Genomic DNA, 16,631 nt, shown 5'->3' on the forward strand with positions numbered 1-16,631 from the left:
ATCTGTAATATTTTCAACAATAAAAAAAAAGGAAAGTTCTTCAGTCTGAAGGGAAATGACTCAGTTGGAAAGCTGGCTCTTTGTGGGACAGGGGGAGGGGAGAAAGTCCTAGACATGGTAAAACTGAGTAAATACATACACTATATAAAGTTTTCTCATTTCAGTAAAAGACAGCAGATTGTTTAAAGTAAAATTGATAAGATTGTGTTGTGGGTTTTATAATGTATGTATATATATAAAATATATCAAAATTGTAGCACAAAGGAGGGAGATAAAATGGAATTACATTGTTGCAAGTTTTTTACATTTTGAGAGCTCCTTTGGAAGTTCTAGCAGGGGAGCGCAGCTACTCCTATACTCTTGACTGAAGACCGTTCCTCTTTGGGGGGAAGGTAGGCCTCTTCACAGAGGGCAAGCGCACAGCTTCGGGAGGGAGGCACATGGATAGGTGAGGGAGGACGGGGACACCCGCCTAGCCAGCCAGATCAGCCCAATCAACCGTGGTGATCAATGAGGTGACAGACGTCGCAGCCAGATCGCCCTCACATCCAGTTTTTTACATTTTGAACGAAGTGGCACAATGTTAACTCTAAGCCCATGGTAAATTAAAGATGCATATTATAAGCATTAGAGATAAAAAGATAAAAGCAGAATACTAAAAAATATTCAATTAACATGAAGGCAGGAGAGACAGGAATGAGAAACAATACAAATAGAAAACAGAGGGATACCAGCAACAATATGAAGCTCAAAAACCTTGAGTTAAGCCGAAAACAACCAGAGGTGATAGCAGAGCAGTGGTTGTGTATAAGGGGTGGGGTTCCCCTAGGAAGAGAAAGGCGAGACCTTTCTGGAGTAATGGAAATGTATACCTTGATCGAGGTTCTGGATTAACTGGGAGTATACCTTTATCAAGATTCATAAAATCCCCCAGCCGGTGTGGCTAAGTGGTTGAGCATGGACCATGCACCAAGAGGTTGCCCTTCAGTCCCAGGTCAGGGCACTTGCCCAGGCTGTGGGCCCAATTCCCAGTAAGGGGCATGCAGGAGGCGGCCAATCAACGTTCTCTCTCACTCTTCCTCTCCCTTTCTCTCTCTCTCTCTCAAAAAAATTGAGCCCTGGCCAGTTTGGCTCAGTGGTTGGAGCATGAACCTGCGGACCTGAGAGTCCCGGGTTCGGTTCCTGCTAGGGGCACGTACCAAAAAATAAAAAATAAAAATAAATTGAAAAAAGAAAAAAAATAATTAAGATTCATAAAATTGTACCTTTAAAATTTGTGCATGTCTCTGTAAATTTTACATCAATTTTTTAAAAGCCTCAAATCAAACTCTCCGGGCTTCCGATTGTAAACGTTGACCAACAGAGGGCGCTCCGAGCTCACCAAACACGCTTTAGGGACTCGGTTACTTGATGAAGCAAATCAGACAAGCTCTGGTCTCTGTCTCCAAGGTGTATCAGGCATCTCCCCAGTAGCTCCCCCTACCCAACACCCCACCTTCCCCACTCAGGGCACGTCCATTTCACCTGTCCACCCGCCGCTGTTCCTCTGATGAGCAGCGCATAGCTAATGGCGATGCTGTTTCCCGCGGCATCTCCCCGGAGTACAGGTGCGGCTGGGATCCGGCGTGGGCTGCCTGGAGGTGTACCTGCCCCCTGCCGCCCCCCAAGTCCTCTCTTGATATGATCGCTTTTAAATTGGAAGTAGGAACGTAACGGAAACTTCCACACGGTTCTCGACATCTTCATTGTGACCTCCTTACCTTGCTTTGGTGACTGTGAAATATTCCCATGCTAGGGCTGCGGAGGGCGGGAGGGTGGGTGGATGGCGGCGCGAGGGAGTCACAGGAGGCATTTTCCCCGAGGAAGTCAGGGTGTGTGTGGGCATTGCCCCGGGGTCCCAGCACCCCAGAGTATTGTCTTCCTGCCCCTCCATATCACACAACGAAGCTAGCGACGGAGACAAACGCCCCCTGCGCCCTCGCCCACCCCAGGCCGGTCTCTGCGGGCGCCGGGATGCCATTACACCTCACGTGATCCCCGGCCTGGGCCGGTCCTTGCAGAGGCGTCTCGCGGGGTGTTAATTAAAGGTCACAACAAAACAGACCTGCCGGATCACTGGAAGAAATGTACTCCCGGGAAATGAAAAATGACACCCCGAGCAGCCACGTGTGGAGCCCGGCGTAGGCCGGCTTCCTGCGCTCCTGGGCGCTGCGCCTGGGGTGGGGGTGGGGGGTGGGGGTCCGCGAGGGGCGATGACTGGTGCTCCCGGGACGCGGTGGGTCCACGGCGCGGGAAGACAAGGAAGGAGGGTTGCTGAGGGGCCGGGCCGGGGCAAGGCGAGGCCAAGGCCAGTTCGCACGCCCCCTCCCCCGGCCCGCGCCGTCTCGCTGCGCGTGTGTAGTGCGGCGAATCCCTCAGTTTCCCCTTGCCCGGACCTGGCCTCTTCATCCCGGGCTCCCCTGTCCCAGCGATGGGCGGCCGGGCACCTCGCAGATAGGGGCTAGGCGGTGGGGACCCCGGTCCTCCGGCTGTGGTTGGGAGGGGGGCTGTGGTCGGCGGGGGGTCGGCAGGGCCATTCCAGAAGAGGTTTGCAGGGCAGGTCTGGGAGAACAAAGGGCGGGGGGGAGGACCCGGCATGTTTGCGGACTTGTTTGTGACTCAGTCCCTTTTACCCGGCATTTCAAAGGCAGAATTGCAAGCCTCGCCAGGAAGAGAAAGAACTTGGGGGCGGGGGAGGCGCGGGCGCATTTCTGTGCGGCCCCGCTGGCTCGGCGCGGCCCCTGGGCTCCAGGCGCGCGCAGCGGTGTTTCATTAAAGCCCTGGACGCGGGCCACTCACCAGGAACTTCCCCGCACGGAGCGAGATTTACGATCCCCCATCCCCCAGCCGGCTCTCGGCCTCTCAATGTCAGGCAGGAGCGCCGCAACCTAAAATGGAGCCCGGCCGGCGCGGCGGCGGCAGCCAGGCGGCAGGCTCCCGGGCGGCGGGGCCGCGGGTCCCCAAGCTCCGCGCTGCGCCCGGGCGCACACGCGCGCCCTGACCGCGGACGGCGCCCGGCCCCGCCGAGCCGCCCCTTTCCCAGCCCTCGCGCAACTGTCAGGCAGTACGTACGGGCCGGCGGATATTGGCTCCGCGACACGCCGAGGCTCCACCCCGAGTCTGGATCTTTATATTTTGGGAGAATTTCTTTGAACTCAGTTACCACGCTGCGGGAAGGAGACTAGTTCCCACAGCCGGCTCGCCGGCGGGGGGCAAGGCGAGGGCTCGCCCACCTTCTCTGCGGCGGCCACGTGCCCTGATTGTAAGCCTCCTTTCCCTGGTGGAGGAACACGGACTTACTTGGCTGAGGGAAATGCCAATTATCTGGATGTGACCGTGGAAAGAGAACGTGTGACTGGAGGAGGCAGAAGAGGATGAGGAAAAGCAGTATTTGAAGAAAGGATAAACCACCCACTCCAACCCTCTCTGCAAATTGGTGCTATTACCTCTGGGGCCCATTTGCTTTCATTCCCCCTCCCCCCAATTAAGAAACCTTGACTTGAGGGCCAAAAGACAGCCCCCTGCAACTGGGAGACCCTTCTGGGTTGGAAGACCTTGTGGATGTAGCGCTGGTGGAACATTAAGACACTCTCTTCTGAAAAAGCCACCATGAATTCGGTAGCTGGGAATAAAGAGAGGCTTGCGGTCTCCACCAGGGGCAAGAAATACGGGGTAAGTTGTGACGGGTACAATGCGGAGACGCGTCTCTAGACCCACGTCGGCCCGGGTCTCCCCTTCCCGGGAACCGTGCGGCGCGGCTGGGCGGCTCCGAGCTCTCTCCCGCTGCAGAGGCGCCGCGGAGGGGTGTGCGTGCGCCGAGGCCGGTCTGCCCGCGCGGCTGCCCACACACTCGCCTTGTCCTGGGAATTTTTTCAGTCCTCTCGTGCCTCCCTTTCCCCGCACCCCTAACTTTTGCAGCATTCCTGCACTTAAAGGGAGAGTTATGCCGAACGGGAGGATTTTCCATGAATTATTGCTGTTCCTTGGGATCATTTACCCGTACCTTCAGGATCCAGAGGGCTGTACCCCGAATGAATGAATAAAAATCCAGAAGCCACCGTTCCCTCCCCCTCCCCGTCCACCCCGGGATAGCGGCTTCCAGGATCTTGAACCTGGGCTCTTGCTGGGATGGGTGTCGCTTTCAAAAGCGCGGGGCTCTGAATCTATGGGTTCTCCTTGCAGAAACCATTGAGACCCCCGGAGCGAGCCATCTCCTTCTCCGCGGGCGTCGGGGAACCGCGCAGGGCGGGGGGGCGGGCACCCGGGCGTTGGGGGCTCACTTAAGGACAATTAACCCGGCAGAGTTGGCCGCAGGGCTCGGAGTGGTCCCGAACGCGCGCCGTTGGCGTCCGGCCGGGCCCTTGGTGGCGCGCAGATGCCGGGAAGGGTGCCCCTGACACTGCTGTGTCTTCTCCCGCAGGTGAATGAGGTCTGCTCGCCCACCAAGCCCGCGGCACCCTTCTCCCCGGAGAGCTGGTACCGGAAAGCGTACGAAGAGTCGCGCGCCGGCAGCCGGCCCACCCCGGAGGGCGCAGGCTCGGCGCTCGGCTCATCGGGGACCCCGTCCCCTGGCTCCGGCACTTCGTCCCCGAGCTCCTTCACGGGCTCCCCGGGCCCCGCCTCCCCAGGCATTGGCACCAGCTCGCCAGGCTCCCTGGGCGGCTCTCCGGGCTTCGGCACTGGCTCCCCGGGCTCGGGCAGTGGTGGCGGCTCCTCCCCCGGCTCGGACCGCGGCGTCTGGTGCGAGAACTGCAACGCCCGCCTGGTGGAGCTGAAGAGGCAGGCGTTGAGGCTGCTGCTCCCGGGGCCCTTCCCCGGCAAGGTGAGCGCCGCGGGGGTGGGTGGCCGCGCGGCGCTGGCCGGGAGCGCGGGCGGGCCTCAGGGCACCCACCGCCCCCAGCCCGTGGCAGCTGCCCCTCCTGCAGCCACGACGCGCCTCGCTGCGGCCGGAGGAGCCTTGGCGGTGCTGGGGGCTGCTCCGCACCCGAGGGGACGCTAGCACGGCTGGGGCAGCTTCGAGCCGGGGGTAGGGGGCGACCTCGAGCTTCTCCCTCTCCAGGACATGGTGGGGCGCAGAGCGTGGGGGCCTTCCACGGGTTCAGGCCTCACTGCCCACGGGGGATGCCCCAGGTTACTTGTCTTGCTGACCTCCACGCCGTGGAGTCCCTTTCGGTGATCTCGGCCCCTGCGGGGCTGTTCTGTTGGACCTGCGCAGTGCTGAGACCCCCTGCCCGCGCATCAGCACACCTTTGCTGGGTGGCAGGCCGGGCACACGCTGAGGCCAGCTCCTGGGTCTTTCATTTCTGCCCCGCACCAGGCCCGCTGGCCCGCTCATTAGATTTTTCTCCCCACCCCACCCACGATCATTTACAGAAATGTCAGTGGGAGAAGTAAAAGCAAGCAGAGTTGGCGTTTCTCATCCTTCCCAGGATCACACAAACAGAAACACCTAGTGGAAACCCATCTTTCCCCCCTGACATTCTGTCTGTGTGAAGAAGATGAGGGGTGGCCTGCTCCAGCACCAAGCACACTGGGTTCTCCATGGCAACCCTGTCGGCTGTGGGCCGGCCGGGTTCGTGCCAGGCGCCCCCAGAGTGGAACACAATGCGATTCTATTTGCGCTGTTGGGTCCAAGTGCTATCAAATGATAATATTTACTCTTGCACTTCAAAGAGTTTTTATCAGTGGTTAAAAATATCAAGAACACAGAGTGGATTGCTCTGAGATTTCTGATAGGGTTTGTTCAATGGCACTTGCTAATTTATATTTCTGTGACTTGAAATACTGTGATTTTGAGTAGTGGACTTGAATAACTGCATCTGCTTACCCTATCTGCTTATTCAAATACATGCACATGGATGTTGTGCGATGCAAGGGTTAAATTAAACAAATATCCACAGACTAGTAACACTCTAAGTGTGGAAAATTACCACTGAGAGAATTGGTTTTATGAATCCTGAATTTATCTCAGGAATAATTAACTTGTGGATTGTTGTCAGTATGCCATTTTGGTAGTCGGATAATAAAACCGTCAGGACACCCCAAGAATAAATCTCAGGGATTCTAAGAGCTTCTTTCATGCTTTCAATTTTACACCATTTCTTCACTCACAGATTTATTTGCTCTTTTGGTCGTTGATCAATATCCTTGGATTTCCTAGGGCATTCAAGGCACTGTGTTAAGTGCAACAATGAAATAACAGGTATCTATGGTCCTTGTCCATATGGAGCTTATATTCTAATGGAGGATACAGTCACCACAAAATGCACAACTCATGACTTATTCGTCTACCAAGAAGAGTGTAGGATGCTGTTAAATTATATAACCAGACTAGATCATGTGGTAAATTTGGGAGACCCTTGGCTCTTAAAGATTTGACATCTGATATTTGGAAAGCCTAATAATTTGCGGCCTACCAGATCATTCTAGAACATTCTTGAGGACCTGTTCTTACAATAGCTTCTTGTTTGAGTGCTCTTGGGTGCAAAGGTGAACCAAAATAGATCCTTCGTACAAAAATGGGGGAAGCAAAGGAAATCTTTAGGAAGAAGAACAAATGTTGAAGCCTAAATCCACCCATCATGCTTTGTGGGGTCATGTGACAAAGTAGATTTTTGGTTTTGTTGAAGCAGCCTGGGAATTCATTCAGTGTTACAGAAGGCAGCTCAGCATGTTGGCCCATTTTAGTTAGGTGATGCTGGGAAACTGATCATGTGGTCAGAGCGAAGGCTCCAGAAGGAGCGTTCGATCCGCTACACCTCAGTGCTCCGCACCCCGGGACAGTGCACAGGATCAAGCACACGCAGGAATGTCACACAGTACCTCAGCTACCTGGAGTTTTATACGTGACATAGCGCAATGTAGCATGACCTTTGGTAGAGGAGAGTGCACAAGACTTAATGAGACCCAATGGTGATTCAGATTACCTTATTGTTAGTAACAAGAAATGGGGCCTCAATTTTAACTAAAATATTCTGCATGTCTCTGGAATAACACTTTGATTTTTTTTACCTTTTAAAGCACTGGTACCCTCAGATTAGGTACGATTTTCATTACACCTTTAAAGTTTGCAACATTTTAATCAAATAAACGCTGTGTTCTCTTGAGCACCATGGATGGAGGCCCATGTCATTCAAAGACAAGGCCTTTCTTCTTCCCAGAGCTGGATTTATGAGCAAACTGTGGACCCCTGTAACCCTCAGGCACAGAAGGAGTTAAGTTTCATTAGAACAAGGGATGTCATTGTGACTCCAGCATGTAGTTTGCCTTAGAGAGTAAGAGTCTGGAAGATAAAGACATGTTTTGGAGGGGTAATTAGCAAAAATCATCTTTGTAATTCGCTTAAGATGCTTAACTCTATTTGGGGAATATTTTCTTAACTAGAGTATTACATTCTCCTAGGTGGTATTAACAGTCTCCTAGGCAGGCACTTAAGAGTCAAAGTCAGACTAGCATCTCCAGGAACCTTATTAGTTTAGGATGATTTGGTTTTAGGTCTTTCTCCACCACTGATTTATTTTGTGACATTGAGTAAATCAATTTTCCTCTGTATTTTTAACTTTCCCACTGATGCATTAAAGAAAAAAATGATTCAAACTGTTAGAATGTCATGAAAATTGTTTTAGATAAGGTTTCAAAAGTGCTCCCATTCTTCAGAGATGGACGTGAGGGTCAGTGATTATTAATTAGACAAGATTCTGGTCGATTTATATTTTACATAATGTAGGGTTTTATTTACAAAACAATATCTGCTTTCACTTTCTAATTTCATCAGTGCATTTCCCAAATATTATGTTGTCATATGCGTTCTTGGGCTGTGCCTGTTGGTAGGTGGCAAATCCTGTTAAATCCCCCCCCCCCCCCCCCCCCCGTTGTTGTTGTTAATCCTCACCTGAGGGTATCTTTCCATTGAATTTTAGATAGAGTGGGAGGGAGGGAGGGAGAGAAACATCGATGTCACATTGATTGGTTGTCTCCTGAAGGAACCCCACCAGGGACATGGAACCTGCAACCGAGGTATGTGCCCTTGACCAGGAATCAAACCCTCGACCCTTCGGTCCACTGGCTTCTCTAACCGCTGAGCCAAACCAGCCAGAGCAAGTCCCCCACTTCTGTCTCTGGGACAGTTGGTTAAGAAGGTGAGGTGATGCGCTGGTGAGCCCATGCAGGTATGTCCCAGGAGTTAGGCGGTGACTCTGGTGCCTGCAGAGTGACCGCCCAGTTCTGAGCATTCTCAGTAGCCAAGTGACCACTTCGTGGATGGGGATAGTAACTGAGGCAGCAAGTGGAAGGAGACGGTTTGGGTGGAGCTCAGAGCCAAGGAGGTTGCTAATGGATCTGGTGGTGTGCATTATTGAGTTTGAGGGTTCTGGCAAGCCATAGAGAGTAGAGGCAGATTTAGGAATACAACAGACTCTGGAATGTAGAAAGTGACAACTGTGAGCTCACATAACCCTTAATGATGTCCTGGATCTAGTCTTCACACAGCAACTTACCTGGCTGAGTAAAGATTTGTGCCTGGTGGCCGACTGTAAAACACTCGGATTGATTTTTATTACCTCAGTCAGTAAAAAAGTACTTACTGGGGTTATACCGTTTCTTTTCTAGGGCTGGTAAGTGGAAGTGGTGAGAAAAAAAACGAAGGAATGTGGGTTTGTAAAGTGTTGGGATTTTAAGTAAAACAGTCCTTTTACCCATTGCACTGTTTCAATGTGTAAATATAAAACCAATTTATATCCACTGGCAAGAGTATCTTTCCTGTTTCATACACAGTCGAGGCACCAAGCCAGAAACGGGGGCCAAGGACTGAATCTCCCGTTCTGGGCTACCCTGGATCGTTCTGATATCTGTAACAGGACTTTGGAGTTGACGTGTAAGCCCCGCGAAACATCAGCCCAAAGGAATTCCCTGGAGTAAGCAGAAATGTTCCAGTTTGGCAGAAGGTTATCAGACATCTGTTCATTTCCATATCAATAAAAGAAAATCTTCTTTTATGTAAAAAAAAAAAAAAAAAGTCCAGAAAGACATTCCTATCTGATTTGTTCTCAGTCACATATTCTGGGTTCATTTATGCCCCAGAAATATCAGGAAGATTAGCCAGACATACTGAGAAGGGTGGCCAGGAGTCACAGAGATGAAAGAAAGGAATGTGTCATAGGGGTTTAAAAACACCAAACGTAGACTCTAAATAGCCAGAGCCCAAGTAAGTCTAGACTTGGAGATTTCATATATATATTTGTATTTTCCCCACTCCAAAAGAGGGGTATGAAAAAATAACTCTATTTAAAAGGTCCCCTAGAAGCCATTGTAAGACACACTATAAATAGATAAAATATACTGCATTTTAAATACTTATTAATTACGAGAAAATCCCGTCTGAAATCTAAGAACACATGACTATTTTCAGAAAGCTTTGTTTGAATCTTTTCCATTTCAGAAGTATTTGAGATAAAGGAACAGCTAATAGATAATATCAGTAATGGAAAAGTCCTGTAGCATTTATCATTGAAAAAAATTTCTGAAACATTTTAGGGATTATAAAAACATTCCCAGCAGAGACACGTGAACAGTAATCTCTTCTTTAAGGCTTAGCAAGCTACGGAATGATGGCATTGCATTCTACCAGACTTTTAATTGTGAACCAACAGGGTCAATTTTTATAGTGACTTAATTCACTTTGTAAAAATCCCTGGCCTGTAGTAATTTCTTTCACACCCACTGCAGATAGGATTATTGCATTAGAAATGTGATTTTTAAATGGCTGAGGCTAGTAATTTGTCAGCATTTGGAAGGATTAAGTCAATAAAATTTAGGCAACATTATTGTTGCTCTTTGGCATGTCACAGATCATACCATTCATCAGCTAGTAGTAATGGTGATGGCGATAATGATGATTATAAAGAGCTAACAATTACCGTTAGTGGATGCTAGGCACTGTACTAGACACACACACATATGTACATACATAAGATCTCATGGTACAATGAGGATGGACCTGCTTTGTTTTCTTTATCCTGGGATTTCCAGGTGATTGATGTGGGTCAGGTCACAAAAGGAAGTGTGACTGAAGGTGTAGGAACAGAGCAACCTGAAGACCTTCCACCCGCAAAGCTGTTGAGGGTCACTGTTACCGTAACTGCCCGAACGGGGGCGCTCTGCTGGAGAGACAACGTTATGATTAGTTTTCCTGGGCTCACCGATGGTCACTTCACTTTCAGGGCGGGGGTTGCGGTGGGAAAAATATGTGAGGTTGTCAAGCTTCTGAGCTGAGTCATTTTCTGGGCTGGAATGAAAAGGAGGGGAAAAGGAACTTGCTCATATAATATTCACTCAGTTGAGACTCTGTGGTCAGCCCTTTTGGACAAACGCTGCCGAGGGCCCTGTGCTGACCTTCAGCTACACAATCCAGTGCCAGGTCAGCAGAGCTGCCAGACTCCCCCTCTTCCATCCTGGCCAAGATTGCAAATTGGCAGTGTCCGTTAGTGTACACAGACTCTTTTCAGGAATACAACACTGATTAAAAAAAAATATATATATATATTTAAAATATATTTAATATATATATTTTATTGATTTTTGAGAGAGAGAGAAACATTGATGAGAGAGAAGCATCAACACCGATCGACTTCTTGGTGCCTGGGTCAACATTCAACCACTGAGCCACACCAGCTAGGCAACACTGAACCTCTTTTAACCACTGTCTTGAGTCACAGGCTGATCGTAGTGTCTTTTCTTTTGTAAACCTCCTATGTGATCTTACCATCTAGAACGGGCTACTGCCCTGGCCAGTTTGGCTCAGCGGTTGGAGCGTTGGCCTGTGGACCAGAGAGTCCTGGGTTCAGTTCCCGCTAGGGGCATGTACCAAAAAAAAAAAAAAAAAAAAACCCCAAAAAACTTGTTAGAACGGGCTGCCATTGGTCATTCATACCTACACGAACAATAAGCAATATTGTAAAGTGAGTTTGCAGAGGTGCAAAGGGACAGAGAATACACCAGTATTCCTAAATTTTTTGAAATATTTATCAAAATAGTAAATCAGTATCCATCATTCTGTTTATTGCCTTTGGGATGCTCTAGACCCCATCTCCATCCCAATAAACTGGATTTCAAGTAATTAGAAAGGTGTCTACCACTCTTAGGGGTTTAACCTTTTAAAATTTTCATTTTTTTAGGAACAGAGCCTTATTTTATTCCACCAATGTGAAGTCATGAAGTCATGCTCTTTTTTATTTTTTATTTTATTTATTTATTTATTTGGGATACGTGCCCCTAGCGGAAACCGAACCCAAGACTTTCTGGTCTGCAGGCCGATGCTCCAACGGCTGAGCCAAACCGACCAGATCTCATGCTCTTTTTTTAAAAAAAAAAACGAAACCCTCACCTGAGGATATTTTCCATTTTAGAGTGGAAGAGAGGAAGAGAGAGAGAGAAACATCCATGTGAAAGAGACACATCGACTGGTTGCCTCCCGCATGGCTGGACCAGGTCTGGGGATGAACCACAACCTGAGACTCTCTGGTCCGTTGGTGGATGCTGTAACCACTGAGCCAAACCGGCCAGGGCTCATTACTCCTTTTCCTTGCTGTTTTTATTCCTCTAATGGGAACTGGCAAATAGGGGGTCACTGGGGATCTTTGTTAGGACATTCTGGCGCCCTGGGAAGGACAGGCAATGACAGTGTGTCCGGGACTGGATGCAAAGGTGAGGACATCTGAGGTAGCATTCGAATTGTTGAGGACCCTGAGAGGTTAAGACAGATCAGTTTATTTCAGGCTCTTGTGACCTTAAAAATGAAGGTCTGGGGTCAATAACTTGGGTGCAGAACCCGTCTACATGACTAAGCGTGTGGCCCTGCCCAGTTACCTGGGTGTTCCCATCTCTACAATGGGTCGATGAGAGCGCTGTACCAGGGCTGTTAGGAGGCTCAGTTGGTACATAGCTACTCCTTTTAGCAGAGGCGCCAAGAATGTGGCTGGAGAGTGTGTCACAGCCGGAAACCCCCTTGCAGCCCTGCCCCCCTCGGAGGCCGCAGGGAGCGCCGCCCACGTGGGGTTCAGTGTGTGGGTGAAGGAGAGAGGGCAGGTTTCCCACAGTGACTGCGCATGCGATGTGCGGCTGAGCAGTGCCAGGAATTTTGGCTTATCTGCCTTCCAATCCAGTTTTATCTTTCTCAGACAGTTTTCTTTGCAGTTATGCTTTGCTGATCCTATCGCATCGATCCCGACCAGACCCTGTGGAGATGTCTGGAAATAAAGACACCCTCCCCCACCAGGACGTGTTTTCTGCACAAATCCCAGCTCTCGGAGCTGGCGCTGACCTGGGCTGGGAGGGACCTTAGAAGTCGGATTTAGAAAGAGTCGATATTCTTAGGCTGCTACACGGGTGAACAGCTCAGGAGGCTCCAGGGTAGAGTGAGTTCTTCTGATAACCAGAACTGTATCTAAATATATCCGAAGTGTCATAGACGAGGTTACTGCTAAGGCTCTTGTTTATCCATCTTTTCAACTTGATGGAGTTTTAGCTCAATATTGTTACCGGCCACCAGAAGTTCTTGGGGGAAGTTTTAGCTTTCCGTCCAGCGTGGTTTCAAAATCTTTCAATGTTCTTACACACACAATGGCTTTATTTTTAAAGTGCAAACTGCGGATAATAACCTCCAGTCCACGTCCCAGCAGGGACACCCGCAGTCCTTCTTTATCTAATCTGAGTGACGTCGGAGATTTGTAATCGCCAACTCAGGGTTTTTTCTAAGATAACATAGGAACTCAGAGCTTGAGATTTTTCTGTGCCGTAATCCCGTCTTTTAATTAGCAGTAATGAATGGCTATGCCTTCCTATGAAACACTATCATCTTATTTATAGTGGCTGCTTTCTTTAGAGTTGTAATCTCCACTTCCCGACCCCCTGCTCCCTCTTACTGCGGAGTTCAGCCAGCCATCCGAGACTGATTTATTAACTGATTAGAAACCAGCAGCAGCACCACCAACCAACGCTGTTGAGCCACCTACCCAAATGGTTATACAGGAAACGGACAATCGAATTCAAGCAAACAACTGGCAAGTGCAATTGTTTAAGAAAGATAATCAGGCCCTGGCCGGTTTGGCTCAGCGGTTGGAGCGTCGGCCTGCGGTACAGAGAGACCCGGGTTCGGTTCCCACTAAGGGCATGTACCTCGGTTGCAGTTTGTCCCCGGCCCTGGTTGGTTGTGCGGGTGGCAGCCACTCGATGTGTCCCTTTCATGTCGATGTTTCTCTCTCACTCTCTTCCTCTCTCTCCCTCCCGCTCTATCTGAACAAAAAATGGAAAAATGTCCTCGGTTGAGGATTAACAAAAAAAAAAAAAAGAAAGAAAGATAATCAGGCCCTGGCCGGTTTGCCTCAGTGGCTAGAGCGTCGGCCTGCGGTCCAGAGAGACCCAGTTTGGTTCCCGCTAAGGGCATGTACCTCGGTTGCAGTTTGTCCCCGGCCCTGGTTAGGTCGGGTGGGTGGCAGCCACTCGATGTGTCCTTTTCACGTCGATGTTTCTCTCTCTCTCTCCTCCTTCCCTCCCTCCCACTCTACCTGAACAAAAAATGGAAAAATGTCCTCGGGTGAGAATTAAAAAAAAAAAGAAAGATAATCGGCTGCCTGGCTCAGTTGCGTGTCTTTCCGTAGATGGACGTCATGACCTTGGACATGGCAGCTGCAGAAGCGGCCTTGGATGTCTTCCCTGTGGTCCCACAGCTGTGAAATGGAGCATCAGGCAGTGGGGGCTGAGGGACAGATGGAGGAAGGAGACAAAGAAGAGGAATAAGATAAAGGGGAGTAGAAGGAGGGAGGATGAGAGAGGCGAAAGAAATGAAAATAAAGGGGTGGTTGGTTGGTAGGCACTGGAGGTTGTCAACAATCCCAGATGTTTAGGTTAAGAAGGACTGTCCTTAGACGAGGAGAAAGAGGTGCAGTCTTGTCTCCAGCACTAACTGGCATTGTTATCTTGGGCAAGTCACCTGCCTGCCTTGTGCTTTCTTTTTCTTTTGTAAACCAAGAGAGTGGGAGTTGGTGGCCTTTAAACTCCTTCCAGGCCTGCGAGTCTCTGTGAGGCTGCAGAGAAGCCCGAGGACCCTGTGGAGCCCAGTTCTTGCCCCAGATCCCAGAGGGAGATACTTCACAAAGTTCTTAACGGAGTTCTGGCTGAACCAAGAGCCTGGAACTGGTCCATTAGCTGCCACCTTCGTGGGACTCGGCCAGCCCAGGTGTTTGCCCATCCAGATGAAGGTAGTGGTAGCACCCTCATTGCTGATGATTCTGTCTTTGGACTTTGGGTTATAAATGGACTAACAAGATTCTTCCTGTTTCTTAATAAAGCTGTTGACCTTACTGTCCCCTGTGTTTGTAAGCAGAAATAAACATGGACAAACAACAGGACAATTGATTTTAAAAGAGCAGTTTGGCAAGGAATGTTTGTCTTACTTATAAGACTGCTTAAGCTTAGTTTTACATTTTAAAAAATGTGCTGTACTCATTAGGATTTAGAAATAATTTCTGGGGAGTTAGTCTTGGGTAGCATATAGGAACACCAGAACCCCAAGCATTTTATTCCTTATTCTCCCCAAAAATTCTTCATCTAATTTTTCCCCCAAACCTTTTTAGTCTCCTCTGATTTCTCCTTCCTTTTTCTACTCCTTCAAATGTCTGGATAGGGCCATAATTGTTTAGACCAATACTTATCATTCCCATGCCTGTGACTTGGGTGTAATAACCCTGTAGTTCTTTTAATCCTCACTCGAGGTTATTTTTTCATTGATTTCTAGATAGAGTGGGAAGGACGGAGGAGGAGAGAGAGAGTGAGAGAGAAACATCGATGTGAGAGAGGCACATCACTTGTTTGCCTCCTGCATGACCCTGACTGGCGACGGGGACCGAACCTGCAACCGAGGTAACATGCCCTTGACTGGGAATCAATCCCAAGACTCTGGTCTGAGGGCTGACACTCTAACCGCTGAGCCAGATCAGCCAGGACAACTCTGTAGTTTTTGATACAGTGGTCTACAAATGAGTCAACAAGGTCCATTAAGTTATTGTCGATTTTATTTTTCTTTACCACTAGCCCAGGTATCTTCTTAAACTACCTGCTCCCTGTGACTGTTTCCCCTTTATTTCAGTGGTAATAATTTATATTTGTATTTGAGTGTAAACGCAACTCGGGGAGCACCGATGAAAAGCAGAACTTCATTTGGCCTTGAGCAGCCCAGAGCTCATTAGGGCAGTTGAGAAGAGACGCAAAGCAGCAGGAATACCACTTATGACTCCTCATTCTTGCACCCAGATCTCTGCACTGACGTCCGGCAGCATGGATAGAGCCTTCAGCAGCTCAGCACGTTGCCTTCAGTACGACAAGCCCTCCATGTGTTTTTGTTGATTATGTTCTCAGACGCTGTCCCTTATTGCACCTCTTGTTCTTGTTCCTGAATTTGCTCCTGTCATTATTTGTGCAATTGCTAAGGAGAAGTCTTTCTAGGGCTGCGTGTGTGCATTTTGCAGAAACCCCGAAGGAAGCAGAGGAGTAGGTAACAGGGGAGACATCCTGTCTCAGGTTTCAGACATTGTGAGGCCGAAGCTTTTATTGGAGGTCAAGGCAGCTAATAAAGTGGGCTGTGCAATTAAAGGGCATTCAGCCAGAAGGATGGTGACTGTCTCCGCAGGCTGAGAGTGGAGGAAGGGTTGACAGCTGCAAGTCTGCTAATGATGGCTTTACGAGCATCTTTTGCAGCCAGGGTGGTAAATGTAATACAAAGGGGCACGTTTTTAATGTGCCTAATCCGCCTCTCTGCTTCCTGTGTGAGGCAGCCCCTGGGAAGGAAGTTGCTGGCTGTGGCCTTTTTGTGGTGGTCAGCTGTGCTAATTTACTTTTTTTTATGGAGTACTCGTGGTTATTAGTGATTGTCCATAATGCCTCTTTATGACGGTCAGGAAGGAGATAACGGGATGATGGAGAGGTTGAGAAGCTGGCCCAGGGTCCCCCGGAACACCTCGGGCTCCCAACTCTCCAGCAGCTTCTGATAGGATTTTATGCAGATGTTTTGCCCTGGGAGATCTCCTGGACTCTGAGCCCTGGGAGCGCAGTCATCGGAGCTTATTAATTTGTTTTGTTTGGTGCCTGTGCACCCAGTAGACAGTAATTATTTTTTAAATACACGAATTCTCCAAGGATTTCCGGCCTTGTGAAAGTAAAAAAAAAAATCTCACTGGGGATGAAAGAAGGTGATGGGGTGGGAGGTGGTGGCTGGCGAGTCCCGGGGAGTGGCACAATGCCGTCCCACTGACACGTCTCCTAGTCCCTGGACGAGTGGAATCTGCAGGGATCCAAGTGTGAGCGTGGTCCTTCCCGGGTGGATGCTGGTCTACGTGTTTATGGACCAGCTAGTTCGGACGTCCTTGAATTTCTTGTTAGTCGCCATGTCCTTGTTTTTGCTCAGCTTAATGCAGTGATACTCACTTCTAGTCTGGCAGAATAACGGACTATGGGAACGCTCCCTGGATGCTTAGAATGGGGTCCCAGGTATTCCAAGGAGTACATTTATGATCACTGGTTGGAGCTCAACGGAGAGGGCCCGT

General features: G+C 49.4%; 1 protein-coding gene across 1 annotated transcript in view; it reads left to right on the forward strand.

Moving 5' to 3' along the window:
* Positions 1–3,200: 3,200 nt before the first annotated feature.
* KIF26B (kinesin family member 26B) overlaps positions 3,201–16,631 on the forward strand; it is a 385,389-nt gene continuing 371,958 nt past the window's right edge. The window contains exons 1-2 of the mRNA XM_036277591.1: positions 3,201–3,711; positions 4,460–4,861. Coding sequence (XP_036133484.1) covers positions 3,649–3,711; positions 4,460–4,861 — 465 coding nt within the window. The 5' untranslated portion in view covers positions 3,201–3,648. The remainder of the gene's footprint in view (positions 3,712–4,459; positions 4,862–16,631) is intronic.

The sequence above is a fragment of the Molossus molossus genome, unplaced genomic scaffold, assembly GCF_014108415.1.
Source record: "Molossus molossus isolate mMolMol1 unplaced genomic scaffold, mMolMol1.p scaffold_m16_p_23, whole genome shotgun sequence".
Lineage (NCBI taxonomy): Eukaryota > Metazoa > Chordata > Mammalia > Chiroptera > Molossidae > Molossus > Molossus molossus.